At 38.7% G+C, this 19,603-nt stretch overlaps 2 protein-coding genes and 2 pseudogenes across 2 annotated transcripts; 1 reads left to right on the top strand and 3 right to left on the bottom strand.

Annotated features, from left to right (window-relative positions):
• LOC141436807 (uncharacterized) overlaps positions 1 to 873 on the bottom strand; it is a 32,712-nt pseudogene extending 31,839 nt beyond the window's left edge.
• Positions 874 to 1,955: 1,082 nt separating this feature from the next.
• LOC141436937 (uncharacterized) lies at positions 1,956 to 5,635 on the bottom strand. Its single transcript, XM_074100074.1, has 2 exons — positions 5,520 to 5,635; positions 1,956 to 4,007 (listed from the first exon to the last, which is right to left on the bottom strand). Exons 1-2 carry the CDS (start codon positions 5,538 to 5,540, stop codon positions 2,055 to 2,057), a joined length of 1,974 nt encoding a protein of 657 aa, XP_073956175.1. The 5' UTR covers positions 5,541 to 5,635; the 3' UTR covers positions 1,956 to 2,054.
• A 247-nt stretch (positions 5,636 to 5,882) lies between these two features.
• On the top strand, positions 5,883 to 7,815 carry Rpn6 (regulatory particle non-ATPase 6). Its single transcript, XM_074099730.1, has one exon. It carries the CDS (start codon positions 6,050 to 6,052, stop codon positions 7,313 to 7,315), a length of 1,266 nt encoding a protein of 421 aa, XP_073955831.1. The 5' UTR covers positions 5,883 to 6,049; the 3' UTR covers positions 7,316 to 7,815.
• LOC141436706 (uncharacterized) lies at positions 7,811 to 19,502 on the bottom strand (annotated as a pseudogene).
• Between the last annotated feature and the right edge of the window lie 101 nt (positions 19,503 to 19,603).

The following is a 19,603-nucleotide window of genomic DNA, read 5'->3' on the forward strand; positions in this document are numbered from 1 at the left end:
TAGATAAAATTGTATTGTTCTCTCACCTCCTAACTTCCCAGTAGGCCTCAGCTTAGGCATGCCACCAGCGAACAACCCGCCCAGACTTGGAGGCGCGGTGGTGCCGCCATTCTGCATCCCAGCCTTCATTCCATTGCCAACTGGAGATGCACCACTACCAATACCACCAGGACTCACTTTCCCTGGTATATAAGGTCCACTCTTATCCACAGTCACAGTCTTTTTTAACTTCGCACCCTGCCTAATTGAACTTAGTAACGCGTTCCTGTTGTCACCAGAACCACCCTTCGAACCACCTCCGAACATGGGCGGCGGAGGCGGCCCCGGTGGCGGCGGAGGCCCCGGAGGCGGCGGAGGACCGGGCGGTCTGGGAGCCATGGCGAAACTGACGCTAACTAGCCTACAAGGCCATAAGTCAAAGGAAAACCACGATAATAAACTGATGTCACAGCAACATTCACGCACACTTATTTGTACACAAGTTCTTCGTGACCGCACGTGACGAAAACATTCGAAGCTCGATACGTCACTTCAACTGATGCGTGCTAATTTACATAAAATATTATAGAACCTTGTACTAAAAGATTAATCATTGTAAGCAGTACGTAGACACTAGAAATTGTTTTCACTGATTCCTTTCCACATATATTCACTGCTACCTGGTAGAATTTTGAATGCGACACATCGTTAAGTGTCAGTTTTGCTGACGCTCAAAATGAGTTCCAGTTAAAGAAATACTTTCGTAAAACTTTTTTTAAATACCTACTCCACTACCTTACGTATTATCGACGAGTGGAGAGGAGAATTCGTCAAATTCACAAATCGTAATATGGCCGACATCTGTCAAAATTTGGTGTTGTCTCTTGTAAAAATTATAGCAGTTATAGTAGATTTCGTTGTAACTTTAAAACCACAGAGAATTTTTAACAAAATAAATAATACTGCCTCTAAAGGGCCCCATACACGGTACGATTCGTCTGTACGAACCGTCGTTTCAGACTGATCAAAATGATGAATCGATAGTTATGTCAAGATCGTTAGCGATTTACTTCATCGAAGACGATATCGGCCCTTTAAGGGCCCCTATTACGGTACGATTCGTCTGTATCGTACAGACGGATCGTACCGACGAATCGTATCGTATATGGGGCCCTTTAACCATTTCAGGTTTAAAAATATTTATTTATTTCTCGAAAGAAGATATTGATATATGAAAACTTCACTTATATTAAGATTTTAATTTAACTTAGTATGTTTGCATAATACTACTTATGGTATGGGTATGATAATAATAATAAATAGTAAATATAATTCACTAGCTGTTGCCGTCGACTTCGTCCGCGTAGAATTCGTTTACTGCTATTCCGCGGAAACTGCAATTTTCTGGGATAAAAGCTATCCTACGTCCTTCCCCGGGACTCAAACTATCTGTACCAAATTCCAACTAAATCGGTTCAGCTGTTTAGACGTGATGAGGAAACAAACAAACAGACTTACAAATTGTCGCATTTATAATATTAGTGGGAAGACATACATTTTTTTACTTCATAAGGTCATCCATCATTATACGATAGATGATACGATTAGTACTTAGGTTACGTGTATATTGTATATTTATTATACGTATACGTGTAGCTTTTGCTGTGTAGTCTTTAAATTATGAAAATGATCTTGTATTGTAAACATTAGTACAGAGTTAGTAGTAGTATAAAATATAATTAAGGGTCTATTTCATTTTGTGAACTAGTCTAAAAAGTCAAACCAGTGATAGTCAACATAGTTCCCGCATTACGTAGCGTATCTATAAAAAAATGTGAGCTGAACTGACTGACCGACCCTAAGAAAGACCACCCGTCAATTCTCACGAAATAGTGATCCGTTTTAATTAAAAAAAAAAAAAAGCGATGAAATGACCGAATGAGGGCTACTTTCTATCAGAGGAAGATAACAAGGCATAATGCAATAAGCTTTATTTGGACTTGCCATAGCTGAAGTATTATAAATAGTTAAATAATAAAATTTTAATTAAATAAGAACAAAACAAAACAATTTTTTTACTTTGAACTAGCTGAAGCTGCATCAGCTTGTGCATGAGTCAAAGATTGGTATCTTATCATGTTTGAATCAAAGCTAGCCTCACTGCCACCTTGCATAAGAAGTTCAGCTTCCATCCTGGCTCTCTCAGCAGCAGTACGTTCCTCGGCTGCCACAATTTCTCTTTCAGCATCTAATTCCTCCTTTTCTCTTGCTCTTTTTTCTCGTTGCTCAATATTGTCTCTATACTTAATAAGACTAGCGGATAAAAATTTTATCGGATCAGCAGGCTGACGTAAAATTGTTTCAGCGATGCATTGACGCAATGCTTCTCCAACATTTTGCTTTAGATACCTAAAATCTTCTGTTACATTTTCATCGTCGGGGCAAGGATCAAATATGTCCAAGTGACTTCTAATGCGTACGAGATTCCCTAAACCATCATTTTCATATTCACTTACAGTGTCCGCTTCACGGTAAATATGTTTTCCATCACTGTTAATGTAATAACGTCCATAATTGTCGTAATAATAAGTAATGCCGTCTCGTTCCTCTTTTGTCTTTAATAGGACCCCACATGTATCCATCATATATTCACTTGCTTGTGCATGAGCTTTGTACACCCGCTGTCTTGTTTTTGGCTCCAAAAAGTATCTACCACATTCGTCATAATAATAAATGTGATCTGCATCATCTGCTAGTGGAACTAATTCGTCACGTTCGTTACATTGGTATAAAGTCTCATCTTCCGGGAATCTGTATATTTTTCTATTATATTCGTCCACGTAGTAAGTTCCAAGATCATCGGTGAACTCTTCTCTCATCTCAGTCGCGCTAAGAATTGAGATGATTGAGCGGTGTTTTTCTCCGAATACAGCCAAGTCCCACAAGTAACATAATTCCGTGACGAGGCGTTCACGATCCGCCCGCGGAAGAGAATGATTAAATATTCTTAATTGAAAAAAATCCTCACAAACGCACAATTCCTCTTCCGCTACATCTGTTAGTGACATGTCGACTAACTTATTCATACTTTTTAAGGATGTTTTTAATTTATCTAAAGAAGCAAGCCGACCTTGAAGGAAATCCTTCTTGTGTTTTAATGCCATCACAGCTGCGGTCGCATTTTCGCTTGCAAGGCGCTTAATACGGTCTTTTAAAATTGTGATTTTCTCTACAACTTTGCTGATTTCAAGATTGTGACCAGCAGTACATCGTATCATTGTACCAAGCTCCTTGCCCTTTTCCTTGAGTTCTTCTAACATTTTTTGAGCTGGCGGTGTATTAGCTGTCTGAAGCTCTTCGACAATTTGCTGTAAAGTTTTTGTTAAATCACCACTGAAATGTGGCAAATTAACATTTACGTATTTGCTAAGAGTCAAAGCTAGATTGTCACTAATTTTATCAAGCCAGTTAAGAAGTTCATCTATTTCATTGTTTACTTTCAGTTTAAACTCCTCGTCGCCGCAATAGCTCTGGAAGCATTTCAATTTTTCTACTAAAGCGTATGCGACATCTTTATGCATTTCTTCTACGATTTCTAGCTCAGCGCTTATATTAGCCTGGTTTACATTTGAAAGACCTTTCCGGTATTTTTCCATATACCTTTGATAATATTTTAGACGATAGCCTATACTATCTATAGTGAAACTGATGGCTTGAACCACTTCTTCTCTGGGCAGCTCACTAGCATCGTTAAATCGTTTGTGAAAATTTTCAATGTCATTGACAGAATGCATCCATTGCAAGTGGTAATCGACAATGACGTCCATGATGCGATTTTTGTTGTTTTCATTTTCTTGGTCCAAAAGATTGCGGATCGTACACATGGCATTGAACACAACGTCAGAAAGATCTTTTTTGGTAATAAATATCACCGGTGTCTCGTAAAAATGTTTAATTTCTTTTGAGATATCAAACAGCAGCGCTGTAACGTCCATTTTTGAATCGTCGGTGGACTCTTCCTCTATCATCTGTAATTTAAATCGGCAGTTCAGTAATGGCAATATACTTTTTGCTACTTAGATCTATTTTTGTACGTTTTGAATGCTTTCTAATTTAAAAATCTACTTAAGTATATACGTATATCGTTTATATAATTTGGTAATAGGTCAATTGGTTTCAATTATCCCATCATATTTATTTATTCATAACTTGAGTCGAACAAAAAATAAACAATGATTTTACATAGATTAGTTTACGTTAGTGGCTTCCCATGGAAATTTCTCTGTCCCTTGTGGATTGTAAAAAAACCGTTTATATTACTTTCAATTTCTGTTTATACCATACTTCTATCCCTAGCAGGTGAAAAATTAAAAATGAAATCAATGTATGAAATAAAAGAAAAATCTATATCGACTCATCGCATATCGTTATTCTTTGATTAGTTCGTATGTGACACTGGGCACGGGCAGAACGCTGTCGCAGCTGCTGCCTTTGACAATTTTTTTTGATGTCCGGCAAATGCAAACTATAAAACAGAGTTCTATCGAGTGTCACCTTAGTGTCACATACGAACTTCATCCCAGCCTATATACGTCCCACTGCTGTGCACAGGCCTCCTCTCAGAACAAGAGGGCTTGGGCCATAGTTCCCACGCTGGCCCAGTGCGGATTGGGAACTTCACACACACCATTGAATTGCTTCGCAGGTTTGTGCAGGTTTCCTGACGATGTTTTCCTTCACCGCAAAGCTCGTGGCAAATTTCAAATGTAATTCCGCACATGAATTTCGAAAAACTCAGAGGTGCGAGCCGGGGTTTGAACCCACGACCCTCTGCTTGAGAGGCGAAAGGTCAAACCACTAGGCAACCACGGCTTTTTTCTCACATACGAACTTACCAAGGTGTAAATATGTACAGATAGTTCAACTCAGTTGTGCGCGCGGCCCTATGTGTGCGTGCGCTTGTAAATATACAACTTTCACGTGACGAGCAAGACGTGTTCTTTTCTTATCGCTTTTTCCACACATAGGGCTGCGCGCACAACTGAGTTGAACTATCTGTACATTATTCAGTAATTTTCAAATATATCGAAATAATCTTACAGGCAGACTTACAGGAAAAGACTTAATTGGATTCTTCCAGTGGCGTAGCTATCGTAGGGCCAGGTGGTGCAGTGCACCAGGGCCCCAGAGCTCAGGGGGCCCTCAAACCTAAGCTTCGAAAAGAGAGGAGCATAAAAGAACTTGTGAGCAGGCTCGTCCTCGAGCCTACGTGGAAAGAGGGGGTCCACCTAGCCACGCCACTGGATTCTTCCTACCCTGCATCGGGTGTATATTTAGGAGCTTACAAAACGTCTACATACAAGATAGGCAATCGGAGTACTACAGTGGACGTTTATTTATTTAAATAATATGATTGTGAAACTCTAAATGAATATAGTAACCAAACCTTCTAGCAAGTGTTTTTAGGCAAATTGCATATACGAGAACAATCAAGAGACTATTTAGGCGAATGGATGCGGATACATCATTGGAGTACTTACTTTATTACTTTTATTAGACATTGTTGACTTTTATTGAAAACAATTAATATCGTAAATAAATCAACTGAAAATAAAATATTATGTAGAGGTGTAAAACCGTGACGTACGTAAGTGGACGTAAGTCAAACGTAAGATAAAATAATGTTCTTTTCAAGTTTAAATTTTTTCAACCAGTAATTAGACAACTTAATATATATACTAATTTACTTAGTTAATAATTAAAAAATAATAATAATAAATACAGCAATAACAAACAAATCACACAAAATAAAAATTGTGAATAAATTGTTTGGCGAAGAATCGAAGAACCATAGAGTAAACACTTCTATTTATAGTATAGTGGTAATATTTTTAGATTTTCGACTGGCAATCTAGTCCGCGTCTACGATTTGTTACTGAAAAAGAAAGAGAGGTCGTCGATGACTTTGCGAATATAACACAATTATACAAAGGAAAAGTCTAGCACTTGTAGTGAATTTCACTGTTTACTCTCAAGATTTTTTTAGTTTAAGCGTATAAATATACACATCATGGCTGGTGCAATGCTATTCGAAAGGTCGCGTGTGTCGTCGTCGACGACCAGAGAAGACGAGGTCCGCATGACCGACAAGATGGTCAGTACTGGAGAACCGCCGGAGGATGACGAGGAAAACATAAGGGCCAAGGAGCAGGGCATTCTGAACCTCGGCGAGAAGTACAAGAAGGAGGGCAAGGCCAAGGAGCTGGCCGAACTCATCAAAGCAACAAGACCCTTCCTGAGCTTGATAAGCAAGGCGAAAGCGGCGAAACTGGTGCGTGCACTGGTTGACTTCTTCCTCGATTTGGAGGCAGGTATCGGGATAGAGGTCCAATTGTGCAAAGAGTGTATAGAATGGGCCAAGGAGGAGCGGCGCACTTTCCTGCGACAGTCGCTGGAGGCGCGGCTAATTGCGCTGTACTTCGACACCGGGATGTACACGGAAGCGCTCGACCTGGCCACCGCGCTTTTGCGAGAGCTCAAAAAGTTAGATGACAAGAATCTACTAGTCGAAGTACTCCTTTTAGAGAGCAAAACTTATCACGCCCTCAGCAATCTACCTAAAGCCCGCGCTTCCTTGACTTCAGCGCGAACCACAGCCAATGCAATCTATTGCCCCCCCAAGATGCAAGCAGCTCTGGACTTGCAGTCTGGAATACTACATGCAGCAGACGAACGCGATTTTAAAACTGCTTACTCATATTTCTATGAAGCTTTTGAGGGCTACGATGGTGCGGACAGCCCAAAAGCTCTTACAGCCTTAAAGTACATGTTGCTGTCTAAAATTATGTTAAATCAGGCCGAAGAAGTGGCTGTAGTGTGTGGAAGCAAATCCGCCCTCAAATATGCAGGTAAAGACTTGGAAGCCATGAGAGCTGTAGCCACCGCTTCCCACAAGAGGTCACTGGCTGACTTCCAAGCTGCTCTTAAAACTTACAAGCCGGAACTTGAAGAAGATACCGTAGTGCGAGCTCATCTCGGTGCCCTGTATGACACAATGTTGGAACAGAATTTGTGTCGCATTGTAGAACCTTACATGAGAGTGCAAGTCGACCATGTTGCACGTTCCATCCGTCTACCTGTAGTCCAAGTAGAGAAGAAACTCTCACAAATGATTTTGGACAAAAAGCTTAATGGGATCCTGGATCAAGGAGAAGGCGTCCTGATCGTGTTTGACGAGTCGCCCCTGGAGAAGACCTATGAGACAGTCCTCGAGACCATCCACCATATGAGCAAGGTTGTGGATACTCTCTACCAGAAAGCGAAGAAACTATCATAGACTCATGTAAAATTGTTGTAGCATTTAAAAATATATAAATATCAAAACTAACCAGAAATGTTCTGTTCAAATATTTGTAAATGGAAACTATTTTTTGAATGACTAAATTTCATTTTGTCCTGGAATATTTATGTATATGCAGCAGTTTGCAGATAAAATACTAATTCCCTTTGATTTACTTTCCAATTTTAACTTAAGCTAGTGGAAAATTATATTCTGTTTTATTGAGAATAAATAAAAAGAGGTGTTCCTCCCAAATGTTGTTTGCTTCACCTTTTCGCCTACGCCTTTAAATTGAGCAAGTCATGTTATTTTGAAACAGTTGGCAGCATGATGCAGTGATTCACATGACCTTAATTCAGTGCACTCCTGTGCACTGGCTTGCATTGAAAATAACTGCAAAAGGCAAAAGACCTCTGTCTTCTTACATACATTAGATTGTAACTAGAACTAGGTACTTGTGGGTAATTATGGTATGAACAATAAAAATCTTGGTACAATTTGGTAACTTTTATTTTCCTGTACATGTACAAACTAGATATAAACCTTTGATAGTGGTTAGAAGATATAATTAAGGTAAACAGGCGGCGCAGTTCCGTTAAGTGATGACGTCAGAGGTCAGTCACTTCGAGAAACAACTGTTGCGCAGTTTTAAGTTTTAACATGTACTTTATTTTAAATAGAAGTACTGTTAGCTAAATGTATTGACCCGGATAACTCACGTCTTAAATCGAGTTTAGCCCGACATGTTTCGGGCTAATCCGTAGCCCTTCGCCTTCGGAGCAACGCGACTCGGCGGCTGCTGCAAGACGCGCACTGTCCGGGTCAATACATTTAATATGAGTGAGTCTCACGGTAGTTTCATGTTCAAAATACTGTTAACTATTTTCATTACATGACTCATTCATTTTTAATCTTAAACTAGATAACAAGGCATCTAAGTACATACAATAAAACGATAAAACAACTTTTTTCTATTCTAACTAGGATTAACTAACAGAGGTAGAGAGCTAACACAGCCATTTTAACTAGTAAATAGCTAATTAGATAAGATATGGCAAATTACATAAGGGCACGAATTATCAGGTCGTTCATTCCGGGTTGTACAGTAACCGCACCCATACATTTCAATCGCAACTTGTGTAAATTGATATTTGCCGACTGGGATCGAAAAATTATGGGCAGTTGGTCTACAATGGCCCTTAGGGAACGCACCCAAACTACGTGACCCATTTAGGGGGGAAGGGTCTTCAAAATATTCTACCACACTTGCACTTAACAGAAGTTTGCATCGGACCGTCCTTCTCACTCTTGTATTAAAGGTCTGGTCAGGTTGAGAGAGTTGGGACTTACCACTTTGGACAGGCGGAGGCAGCGTGGCGATCTGATCGAAACCTACAAGGTATTGACCGGACACTATAATGTACCTGAACTAAGTGACATATTTACACGGAGCATGAATGAGAGGCCCGAGACAGTGATCAGTGCACCTTCAGTGAATACTTCCAGACTTTAGCGTCAGCGGGACGGTACGATACGAACTTTGGTTTTCGTAGTAGCCTCCCTGGTCACAGCAGGGCTACTATGAAACTCGAAGTTCGTATCGTACCGTCCCTCTCGCTCTCGTATATAGTATAATCGTATATAGTATAAGTGTCAGAGGGACCGCACGACACGAACTTAGAGTTTCGTAGTAGCCCTGCAGGGACGGGGGAGGAGGCTTAGGTTTTCGTCACGTAGTCAATATTTGTCTTCTTAATGTCCCCTGTGAACCCCCCCCCCCTCGGACCGCGCCTGACAGATATGAGCCAGATAAATGTTTTTAATTTTATGTTTCCAAAATATGATTTAAGACCATATTTATGAAAACTAGAGGGGGAGGTTTTAGACTAGACAATAGAGGGATGGTTAAAGTAGCAATAAGTAGAGTAACATCAGTTTGGTCTGCTCTAACATATCTTGGTAACAATAAGTTGGAAGTAGTAAAGTACAGGAATGATTTGCACATGACGACAGCCTTTAGAACTAAACAAAGTCTATAACTCTAAGTATGGTCTGGCTACGGGTGTGGAAAATCAGGTTCCTTTCATTTCGCTAATTAATTTGGCGAAAGTTTCGTTTCACAAAATTTCATTTGGTCTAATGCATTTTATTCTGAAACTGAACTATTCAGGATTAGACTATTGTGTAGACTCCTTTAGGTTAGGTTAGTTTTATAAAAATCCTAATACATTTTACAGTTTCAGAATAAAATGAAAATAATTCCGATCCGCATTAGTGATCCCTTCAAATAGCGAACCTACTGTGTTAAAAATAAAGTTGTGTTAAATACTTGTGATGTTTAAATATCATTTAATAATATTGTAAATCTGTTAAAAAAAAAAATATATATATACCTCGTTGAGTTTCTTGCCGGATTCTTCTCAGCAGAGGTTTTTCCGAACCGGTGGTAGATTTTTTTTTTGACATTCATAAGTGCTTGTTGTAGCCTAAATTGAATAAAGATATTTTGACTTTGACTTTGACTTTGAATGCATTTGGCCGAGTTACACATTTGCCGAACGATTTATTTGTAAAACAATGTTTTGAACTAAAACAATTACTTTGCTCTCCCGCGAGGTCGCGACCTTAGGATAGCTAAGCTACTGTTAAGCACTTAATGTGTGTTTATGCAGATCCTCCACCTCCACACTGTAAGAACACGCAAATCACACAAACCCATCTATCACCACTACCACACTACACTGACGCGTTTCAAACTCAAACAGAGCTCATCTTCAGAGAAAAACGCATAAACGTAGGTAGCTATCACAAGGTCGCGGGTGAGCAAAGTAATTCTTTTAGTTCATTGATATGGACCTCCGCAAAGTAACGCTTGATTCAATTAATTATAAAAAAAAAATAGTGAACCGACCAATGATATAGGTAATATAGGTAAAAAACTTAAGAAGCTGATCTGTTGTATTATAGGTAGGTAGTTCTACCAGAGTTGAGATCACGCACACAAGAACATGTCGTGTAATGACAGCAGAGTTTTGACATTTACTCATTAATTTTATTCATTCCTTTTGAGCAATCAGTTCTTTTTGTAGCTGTGTGTAATCATTCACCTCAACTCTGGTGGGACTACCTATTATAGTAACTACCAAACGTGCGGGGGCGGCGGCAGACGCCCGGGAACGCCTCAAGGTCACAAAATATAGCTGTCTCGGCGCCCAATATCATTGCTTTGCTTTCGGCGTCGACACTCTAGGTCCTTGGGGTAAGGGTGCGCTGGAGCTACACAGGGAGCTCAGCAATAGCTTAAGAGAGGCAACAGGCAACCCTCGCGCCGGCAGCTTTCTCGCGCAAAGAATCTCAATCGCAGTTCAGCGCGGGAATGCTGCCTGCGCGATGGGCACCATGCCAAGAGGTCCACCTGTCTTTTTTAAATAAGGTTTAGTTTTAGTTATTCGCTACGCCTGTATTCCCAAATGGGGTAGGCAGAGCACACGAAACGTTACCGCTTCGGAGCCACTTTTAGCAATTTTAGGTTTTAAGTTTGACAAAAACGGTACAATAGTGACAGGTTGCTAGCCTGTCGCCTACGGCCTTACATAACCTATATCCTCAGTCGCTTCTTACGACATCCACGGAAGAAAATGGAGAGGTGTAATTCTAACCCGACGCCACACTTCCTTGTTACTGGAAATAAATAGGAATTCCTTTTATAGTAAGGCGTCCGTATATAAGTCGACGTTCCATATTCGAAAAATGACTTAGGTAAGTCCCATATCAATTCTGTGCACTACTACATACAACAGGTCATCTTCTTAAGTTTTTCACCTATATTCTAGGGTTTATGCTGGTCAAACAGCGTTGTTTCTCTTATTGAACTCCTCCGTATCCTCAGGAACGTCCCAACGAGGGTACCAGAAGCCTGGAGGGGTCTTCGGTCTGATAGGATTGTTCCTACCACGGTGCTTGGAACACTCGTCCATCTTCTTCGCCAGCATTTCAGGGTTGTCCTTGTATAGTTCTGCATAGAACTGGGGGAAGAAATGTTTGTGTTAAATTTAATTGGTGCAATTAATGTACAACCTGTAATGGGATAGTTCCCTAGAATATTATTAGTCCATCAGTAAGATATTTAAAAAAAAAACGGTCAAGATAGAGTTCCGTAGCCATTACGAAAAAATCAAGTAATATTTTTCGAAGGAATTCGTATTTGGTATGGAATATTCCAAGTTTAGGTATATTTTGTATCTTAGGCTGCTGCTACTCTTAAACTACTAATAATTCTCAAGTAATCTTACCCGTTATATTTTTCCTTGTAAATTTGACATACTCACTACCATCCTGATTTTTTTACAAATTTTTCCAACCAACAGTTTAGATTTTAATGAAAATTTGCACTTTAAAGTTGAATATTTCGCTAACAGATAACTGAATCAATGAAACTAAAAAATAATAATTACCTATATGGCAATGCATGAAAAAAAAAAGGTACCTGTAAGTGAACAATTGTTTCCACTGTTGCTATTTAATTTCCTCGCAATTGAAGTGAAAAGCAGTGTAAAACTTTATCATTAAACCCATTTTACCCTCGACGTGTCTAATGAACGCCTCGGGTAAAATGGCTCGTTTTATGCTCTTGTTGTACAATCTACTATTTTTTCTCGAAACTACACAATATTTCAACAAAAGTTTTAAATCTACTCACATTTTTGCATTCATCACAACTCCAGCCAGGCAAGGCTCGCTTCTCAGCCTTCTTCCTTACAGTAGGTTCCTTGAAGACCGGTTCAACCTTCCCTTGGTTCTCTTTTAACTTGGGGACCAGGCCCAAATCGTTTACTTCTGGATTTTGGGCCAGCAGAGACATGCTGGACACAGTGTCGCATTGCGTTTGAAGGTTGGTGCAGTTTATGTTCTCTGATAGAGCCGCTTTTGATGGGCTGGAATCAAGAATCAGGTTTATTTGGATAATCATTTCGGCATACATACGTCCCACGGCTGGGCACAGGTTTCAGAATGAGCGCGAAATTTTTATTTAATTTTTATTCTTTTTGTTATCGCACTAATATTATAAATGCGAAAGTTTGTAAGTCTGTTTGTTTGTTGGTTACCTTTTCACGTCTTAACTGCTGAAACGATGTAGGTGAAATTCGTTATACAGATAGTTTGAGTCCCGGGGAAGGACATAGGATAGTTTTTATCCCGGAAGATTGTATAGTTCCCGCGGGATAGGGATAAGCGAGTTCTACGCGGACGGAGTCGCGGGCAACAGCTAGTCATGCATAATTTTCAACTATCTATTACGGTTCTTGATTGTCCTGTGACGGACCGACCGACGGACGGACAGTGTAGCGACGCTAATAGGGTTCCGTTTAAAGAAACTATACAGAACTATAAAAGAGATCTTCTAAGATATACCTATTTGGGCTTTTATTCGAGCATTTCAACCGTCTCATTTTTCTGGACACATTTCTGTAATCATCATCATCATCATCATGTCAGCCGAAAGACGTCCACTGCTGGACATAGGCCTCCCCCAAGGCTCTCCACTCAGACCGGTCTTGTGCTTTTCGCATCCACCGCGATCCCGCGATCTTAACCAGGTCGTCGCTCCATCTTGTTGGAGGCCTACCGACAGCTCGTCTCCCGGTCCGCGGACGCCGTTCGAGAACCTTTTGACCCCATCGGCCATCAGTCCTGCGAGCAATGTGCCCCGCCCATTGCCACGTTTTTCTGTAATAATGGCCGAATATTCTGATACAAACCGTGCCGTAAAGCCGTGGTGGCCTAGTGACCTATCGCCTCACAAGCAGAGGGTCGTGGGTTCAAACCGCGGCTCACACCTCTGAGTTTTTCGAAATTCATGTGCGGAATTACGTTTGAAATTAACCACAAGCTTTGCGGTGAAGGAAAACATCGAGAGGAAACTCCCAACGAACCTGCGAAGCGATTCAATGGTGCGTGCGAAGTTCCCAATCCGCACTGGGCCCGCGTGGGCACTATGGTCCAAGCTCTCTTGTTCTGAGAGGAGGCCTGTGCCCAGCAGCGTGACGTATATAGGCTGGGATGATGATGATCCTGATACAGTTTTTAGTTATTTGGTAAGAACACAGGAACTCTAACAAATAATCGTAAAAACGCCACAATGAACGACAACTAGCCACCTGCATCCACCGGTTGCCCGCAACTCTCACGATGTCACGAGTGGGAGGCCTGCCAACACAAATCTTCCGGTTCGTGGTCGACACTCGATGACATTCACCTCGGACGGTTATCTGTTCTTTGAGCGATGTGACCCGCCCATTGCCACTTTTACTTGCATATTGTTCCAGGTATGATGATATTTGAGAATACCTGTGTATAACCCCTTTGGTCCCTGGTGATACTCTATCCTGTTTACTGACAGGACCCAATAATGATAAACTGGAGTCGATCTCACAGTCCGTCTCCTCAGGGTCTATTCTTTGAAAAGGTGGTTTATTTGGTGTTTGGAATCTAAAAAAATAAAAAATATTTCAAAACTGACACGAATTTCGATGTCTGCTCATGATACTTACTAAAATAATGCATACCGATTAACAGGTCTCAACAAATTGATGGACTCCTCCATATTCGTTAAGCTTTGATCGCTGGCTTTACAATCCACATTTTCGACATTGCATTTTGACGTGTTTTCGGTTTTGATCTGTAATTTGGACAGCTGCAGCTGTTTCTTGACAAATTTACTTGGACTGTTCTTTGATATTTTTTTCGGACTATTTTTCTCAATTTTTTTCAATGGCGTATTGGTAATTGCGGTTCTGTACCTGTAAATAATGTTAAGAGCGTTTATACCTGCTGAGCTGGCAACGTTGCATTTTTGATAGTTTTTCTCGATTATTCCAGAAAAATTGAACGAAAATTTATAATGTTGTCTGATAGAACCCTTCTTATATTAATATATGTTAATGTGTCTACTCCAATAATTATTCGTGATAGAATTTTATATTACTTAACACGAATTAATGTTTATGACCGGTTTTTAAAGAAAATAAAAGTCTATAACGAATAATTATTGGAGTAGACACATTAACTTATATATTAAGAAGGGTTCTATCAGACAACATTATTAATTTTCATTCAATATGGAATAATCGAGAAAAACTAACAAAAATGCAACGTTGCCAGCTCAGCAGGTATAAACCCTCTTAATTAGACTATACGCGACTGACGGTGTGGCGGGCGAGTGTGTTCTCTTTTCATTGCGCGGCCGAAAGGCTCGCTTATCGCGTCGTTATACTCATAATAAGAATACGATTAGTGATTGCTGTTGTCCACTAATGATTTAGTGGTAATCCCTTCAAAAATATTTACCAAGGAGTATTATGTTAATTTAAAACATATCATTGAGTTTCGCTAGTAGCGCCATCTAGTTCATTTGTGCACAACTCTTATAATCAGAGACTGCAAAGGCTCCAGGCAAAAAATCAATCTAAGTATGTCCATGCAGTTATGAACGCGTGTGTACGTATGTAAAGCAAAGTGAATGAGGCGAGATACACTTCATCTTTGTCTGATACGTATTAATAGTAATACGTGCTCCCTTTCTGTCTCATGACATAATTTAACTTGTTGCGTTGATTTTGCTTTATGCATGCATGCGAGCTTTGCGGTGAAGGAAAACATAGTGAGGAAACCTGCACAAACCTGCGAAGCAATTCAATGGTGCGTGTGAAGTTCCCAATCCACACTGGGCTTGCGTGGGAACTATGGCCCAAGCCCTCTTGTTCTGAGAGGAGGCCTGTGCCCAGCAGTGGGACGTATACAGGCTGGGATGGTGGCATATACATGCACACGGGTCCCATACGGGTGTACTCGTACTATTACTTATTCTGTGGTACAGGTCAAATCTTGCAAGTTAAATTTTACCCACTTCCAGTGTTCGGAATCACTTGAAATTTGACATACTTGTGTAAACGTCGTGACGTCCTGGTGGTCTAGCCAGTTAATGGTATTGACTTGAAATTTGGTATGGAAATGTAAATGACAATGCAAGTACAGTCAGCAACAAAAACCTGTTTCAAAAGAGTAACGATTTCCCGCAAAAATGCTTTGTAATAGGTATTCAAATATGACTTACAGTCCTGGGAAGCTAGCTGTTGTACTGGTAGGTGAAGGTTGTATGGTGTCTTCGTCATCAAAGGTCTCCTTTTTTATATCCAACTGAAACATTAATCAAGAAGAACATCATCAGGTATTATTAGTAGTACAAATTCAGCCCAATATCTAGGTCAATTGGTGTGAATTGTCCCGTGATATTTATTTATTTATTTATATACTCAATAAGGGACATTTGAATGGAGACAAGCAATGTACATTGATGGAGAGTGAATGTTGAGTAGTTACGGAAACAATGCAAAATGAAATAATGTGCGGACTTGCTTGAATTAAATGGACAATTTAAATGAAAAGCTCTGACTTTTACTTTCTGTTACCATACCTACATCAATGATACAAACACTTAATTCAATAAATATTAAAATTCTTTCTAGGTTGTTTACTCATTACTCCGAAGATGGAAATTTGAACTACATACATATATCATGCCATACAGCTTACACAAATAGAATTTAATAGGAGTGTGAAAGGGACATAATATAGTTAATACGAGCTTCGAATTTTAACATCGAGAGTTAATCTCCAAGGCATATTCTATCTTACAAATTTAATTGAAGTACATTTAGCTCTATTAATACTCTTTTCTAATTAAACTAAACAAAAACAGTTTTTATTAAGACTAACTTGTAAACAATTTACACTATCTTTAAACCCCTTGGATCCTCCAGAAAATGCAGGGGAGCTTGTCAGATCAACAATGGACTTTTGTTTGACAAACGTGAACCTTGCTTGCCTCAGCTTGCTCCCTGACTTTGCCTTTACGGGTGTTGAAAAGGACAGCTTCAGTGTTTTGTTCTCTGATATTGGCCTAAAAAATGGAGATGGTGGCAAGTGAGAGGATTTTGATAATATGAAATAGGCTGACATAGCACTCAGTGGTGGCGCTAGACCATAATTGTATGTGAGCAACAATTAGTAGGCAAGACCTATTATTGAGTAATACATAATAATATACTTTTTTATGGCTTTCACTCTTGCTATTTTAGCAAAACATATTTTGTCAATGTCTATGTAGAGTAGACATCACATAGTTTGTTTATTTATTGATAAAAATGTTTACATGACATTACAGTAATGACCAATTCATCATGAAACTTAGACTAACAATGAAAGATTAATTTATAATAAGAAGATATATTATACATTAATAATTTGGTAATAATTTGGCTGTTTGGTTTTATTTTAGTTAAATTGTAATTTCAGAGAATATGACGGTTTTTTGTCTAATATTTTAATGAGGCTTAAGTACACCAAATGCGTCTGTCAGCCTCATGGGAATAGGGCGTCCAGTCTCGGAAATAATTTTGAGTCTCGGGACTGAGACGAGACTTTGCCTTCAGTCCCGGGAGTCTCGAAATTTCGAGACTTTCGAGACTTAACGACCAATCCTTTTGGGTGGTCCGAATCTGAAGTGAAGTCATAGTCGTCGTAGTTGCAGATAAAGAAGTACTTAGTGGGAGAAGAGCGGGCAACTTCAAATATTACGAAAAAAAATTTTTTTTAAATAAAGTTTATGTTGTTTACTAAATTATCAGAACACTACCATCCTAATTAAAAAGGATGCCTGTCCAAAATGCAATTTCGTTTAATTACACTTTTCGATACGTAAATATCAATCTATCATATATGAACATGTTTCTGAAAAACTTTAGTAAAATTTTTCAAAAACTTACTAAGAAAATTTAGCATATGTCCAAAACCATGACATTTCCCAAGCAGTATGGCCTTATGAGTGTAACAACAATTGTTCCGTATCTCCTCTTTACTAAGAATTCAGAACGCATAATCTTCTTCTATCTGTTTTTATGGCTTAGTTAGTGACTGCAATGCAATGAATCCGCTTGGGGTACGTAAAATTTTCGTCATCTACTAAAATATGTAGATGATGAAATACAAAACTTCTTCCATGCATTGTCGTTAATAAATATTATCATGTAGTGAACAACATAATCAGCACAGTATAACCACAGTTTACCTAGCTAATTCAAGTGTTTAACGTATAGTGGATTTTTCGAGGTACTTTTGAAAGTTCATTTGATTTTACTTATCGTATATGCATTATAATTGACTGTAAACAATCACAAGACCGGTTTTGCTGGACTGAATAAAATAAGTCTCGAAGTCTCGAAAATCACCGAGACTAGAACTGCAGAGTCTCGGGACCGAAAATTCCCGGGATGGAAGCCCTACATGGGAAGCCACAGAAATATGATAGTGTTATAAGTTTAACCGCTATGTGTGTCTGTCTGTGGCACCATAGCTCTTAAATGGGTGGACCGATTTGAATGCGTTTTTTTATTTGAAAACAGGTTTTCTAGCGATGGTTCGTAGACATCTTTCATCAAAATCGGTTCAGCCGTTTTTGAGATATTGAACTTTCAAGTGACAAAGTCAGGTGTTTTCCAAGTTTTTGTTGGTTAGGTTAGTTGAATTAAATTAAAATAAGCAGAGATCACATCTATCCATCACTTCTTTTTAATATATTTCTATAACCACATCCATTCTGTCAAGAGACTATGTTGAATTTGATTTCAAAATTATGTTCTTACCAATTATCAGGACATTTCTTTTTCTCTCTTGAATCAGATGCTGTTGCATTTCTATACTTTTTGGACAAAATAACAGGGCTTGTCCTGCCAGTGGGTGTCCCATCTATCTCAGAAACTGATTCGTTATTTAGTACATCCGTTATTTCTGAAAAAACCTCTTTTTTTGGGAGTTATCCGGTTAGTTTCAAGCTTTTCTTTAGGAGAGGTTAACGAAACTGTATCGCCACATAGAATTTTAAATGCTTCATGGATGAGGTTCATGTTCTTTGTCTCGCTTAACATTGTCAATGCTGAAGCTGGAAGATTCAACACATTAGTTTATTAACAAAATACAGGTAACACAGTAAAAAAAAATCAGCTAGTCAGCAGTAGTATTTCATAGAAACTTGTCTGCTCTTAGTCCTTTACCAATCGCACAACAACAAAAAAAAGAAACCCAGCAGGATTAGAAGGATTCTCAAAACAACCAGCTCCTAATATCATCGCTTACCAGTGGCATAGCTTGCCTTGGATGGGCCTGTATTTAGATATTATATATTTTGTATTGTTTTTAATTACAATTTTCGCTTACATGGGTTTAAGACTGCCTTTTACTGTCTATACTTGATTTGGATAGGTATTTAACTAACTGTAAACAAACTTCAGCTGCCAAATTTGGTACTTACATTCAAGGATTTAAAACATTCTACTTAATTTACTTAAAAACTAGACTAGTGTATTTCAATACAGAAATGTAAATGTTTGATAGTAATAGATAGTAATAGGGGAATTTCAATATTTTAGACACAAATTGTCATTTTTTTATTTACATTTATTTAAATACCTATCTAAACCAAGTATAGATTAATGTGAAGTGATTAGCAGCATCTATGGATTGGGTTGAGTGTACAGTAAATCAGCATAAGATCATACTACGTAATTCTAGAACAGTTTTTTATTAAAGTTATAAAAAGCATATTGCTTAAATGACTTACCAACAGATTGTATAATATTATCTTTTATTTCTATAACTTTTTTTAATGCTTCAGAGCCTACACAGGCTTTGCTAAAAAATGTAACAAACAGAAATAATAAAAAAATACAATCAAATACTAAATAAAAAAATCAATGAATGACTGCTACTGTTAGCATACAATACAATTTCAAATTCAGTATTAGCTTTACCGTTCACATTTTTCCTTTTGTGCTATAACTTCCATGTGGAGTTGTTCGAACTCTAAAACGAGATCTGTAAATAATTAAAAATATAAAATATCGATTAACTTTACCAAAACGGTATAGGCGCGAAGTTTCAGTGTACCTTTTAAATTGCATAAACTTTGATTCAAAGTAACTTCTAAAGCTACAACAGTCTTCCTGTTTGACAGTGTGGATAGACCTAAATTTTCAGTAGCATAAACCATTGTTGTAATTTCCAAAGTCCAGAGAATACAATACAAGTACAAACGAAATACAATTAATCACACACCTCAGCTTATCAGGTGAGCGAGTTTATTATACTACTCTTTGGTTTACAAAAAATGTCAATGTCAATTATCAAATTTGTGGCTGGCTGACACTGGGTGACACTATCCCGGCCCGGATA

The sequence above is a fragment of the Choristoneura fumiferana genome, chromosome 17 (assembly GCF_025370935.1).
Source record: "Choristoneura fumiferana chromosome 17, NRCan_CFum_1, whole genome shotgun sequence".
Classification (NCBI taxonomy): domain Eukaryota; kingdom Metazoa; phylum Arthropoda; class Insecta; order Lepidoptera; family Tortricidae; genus Choristoneura; species Choristoneura fumiferana.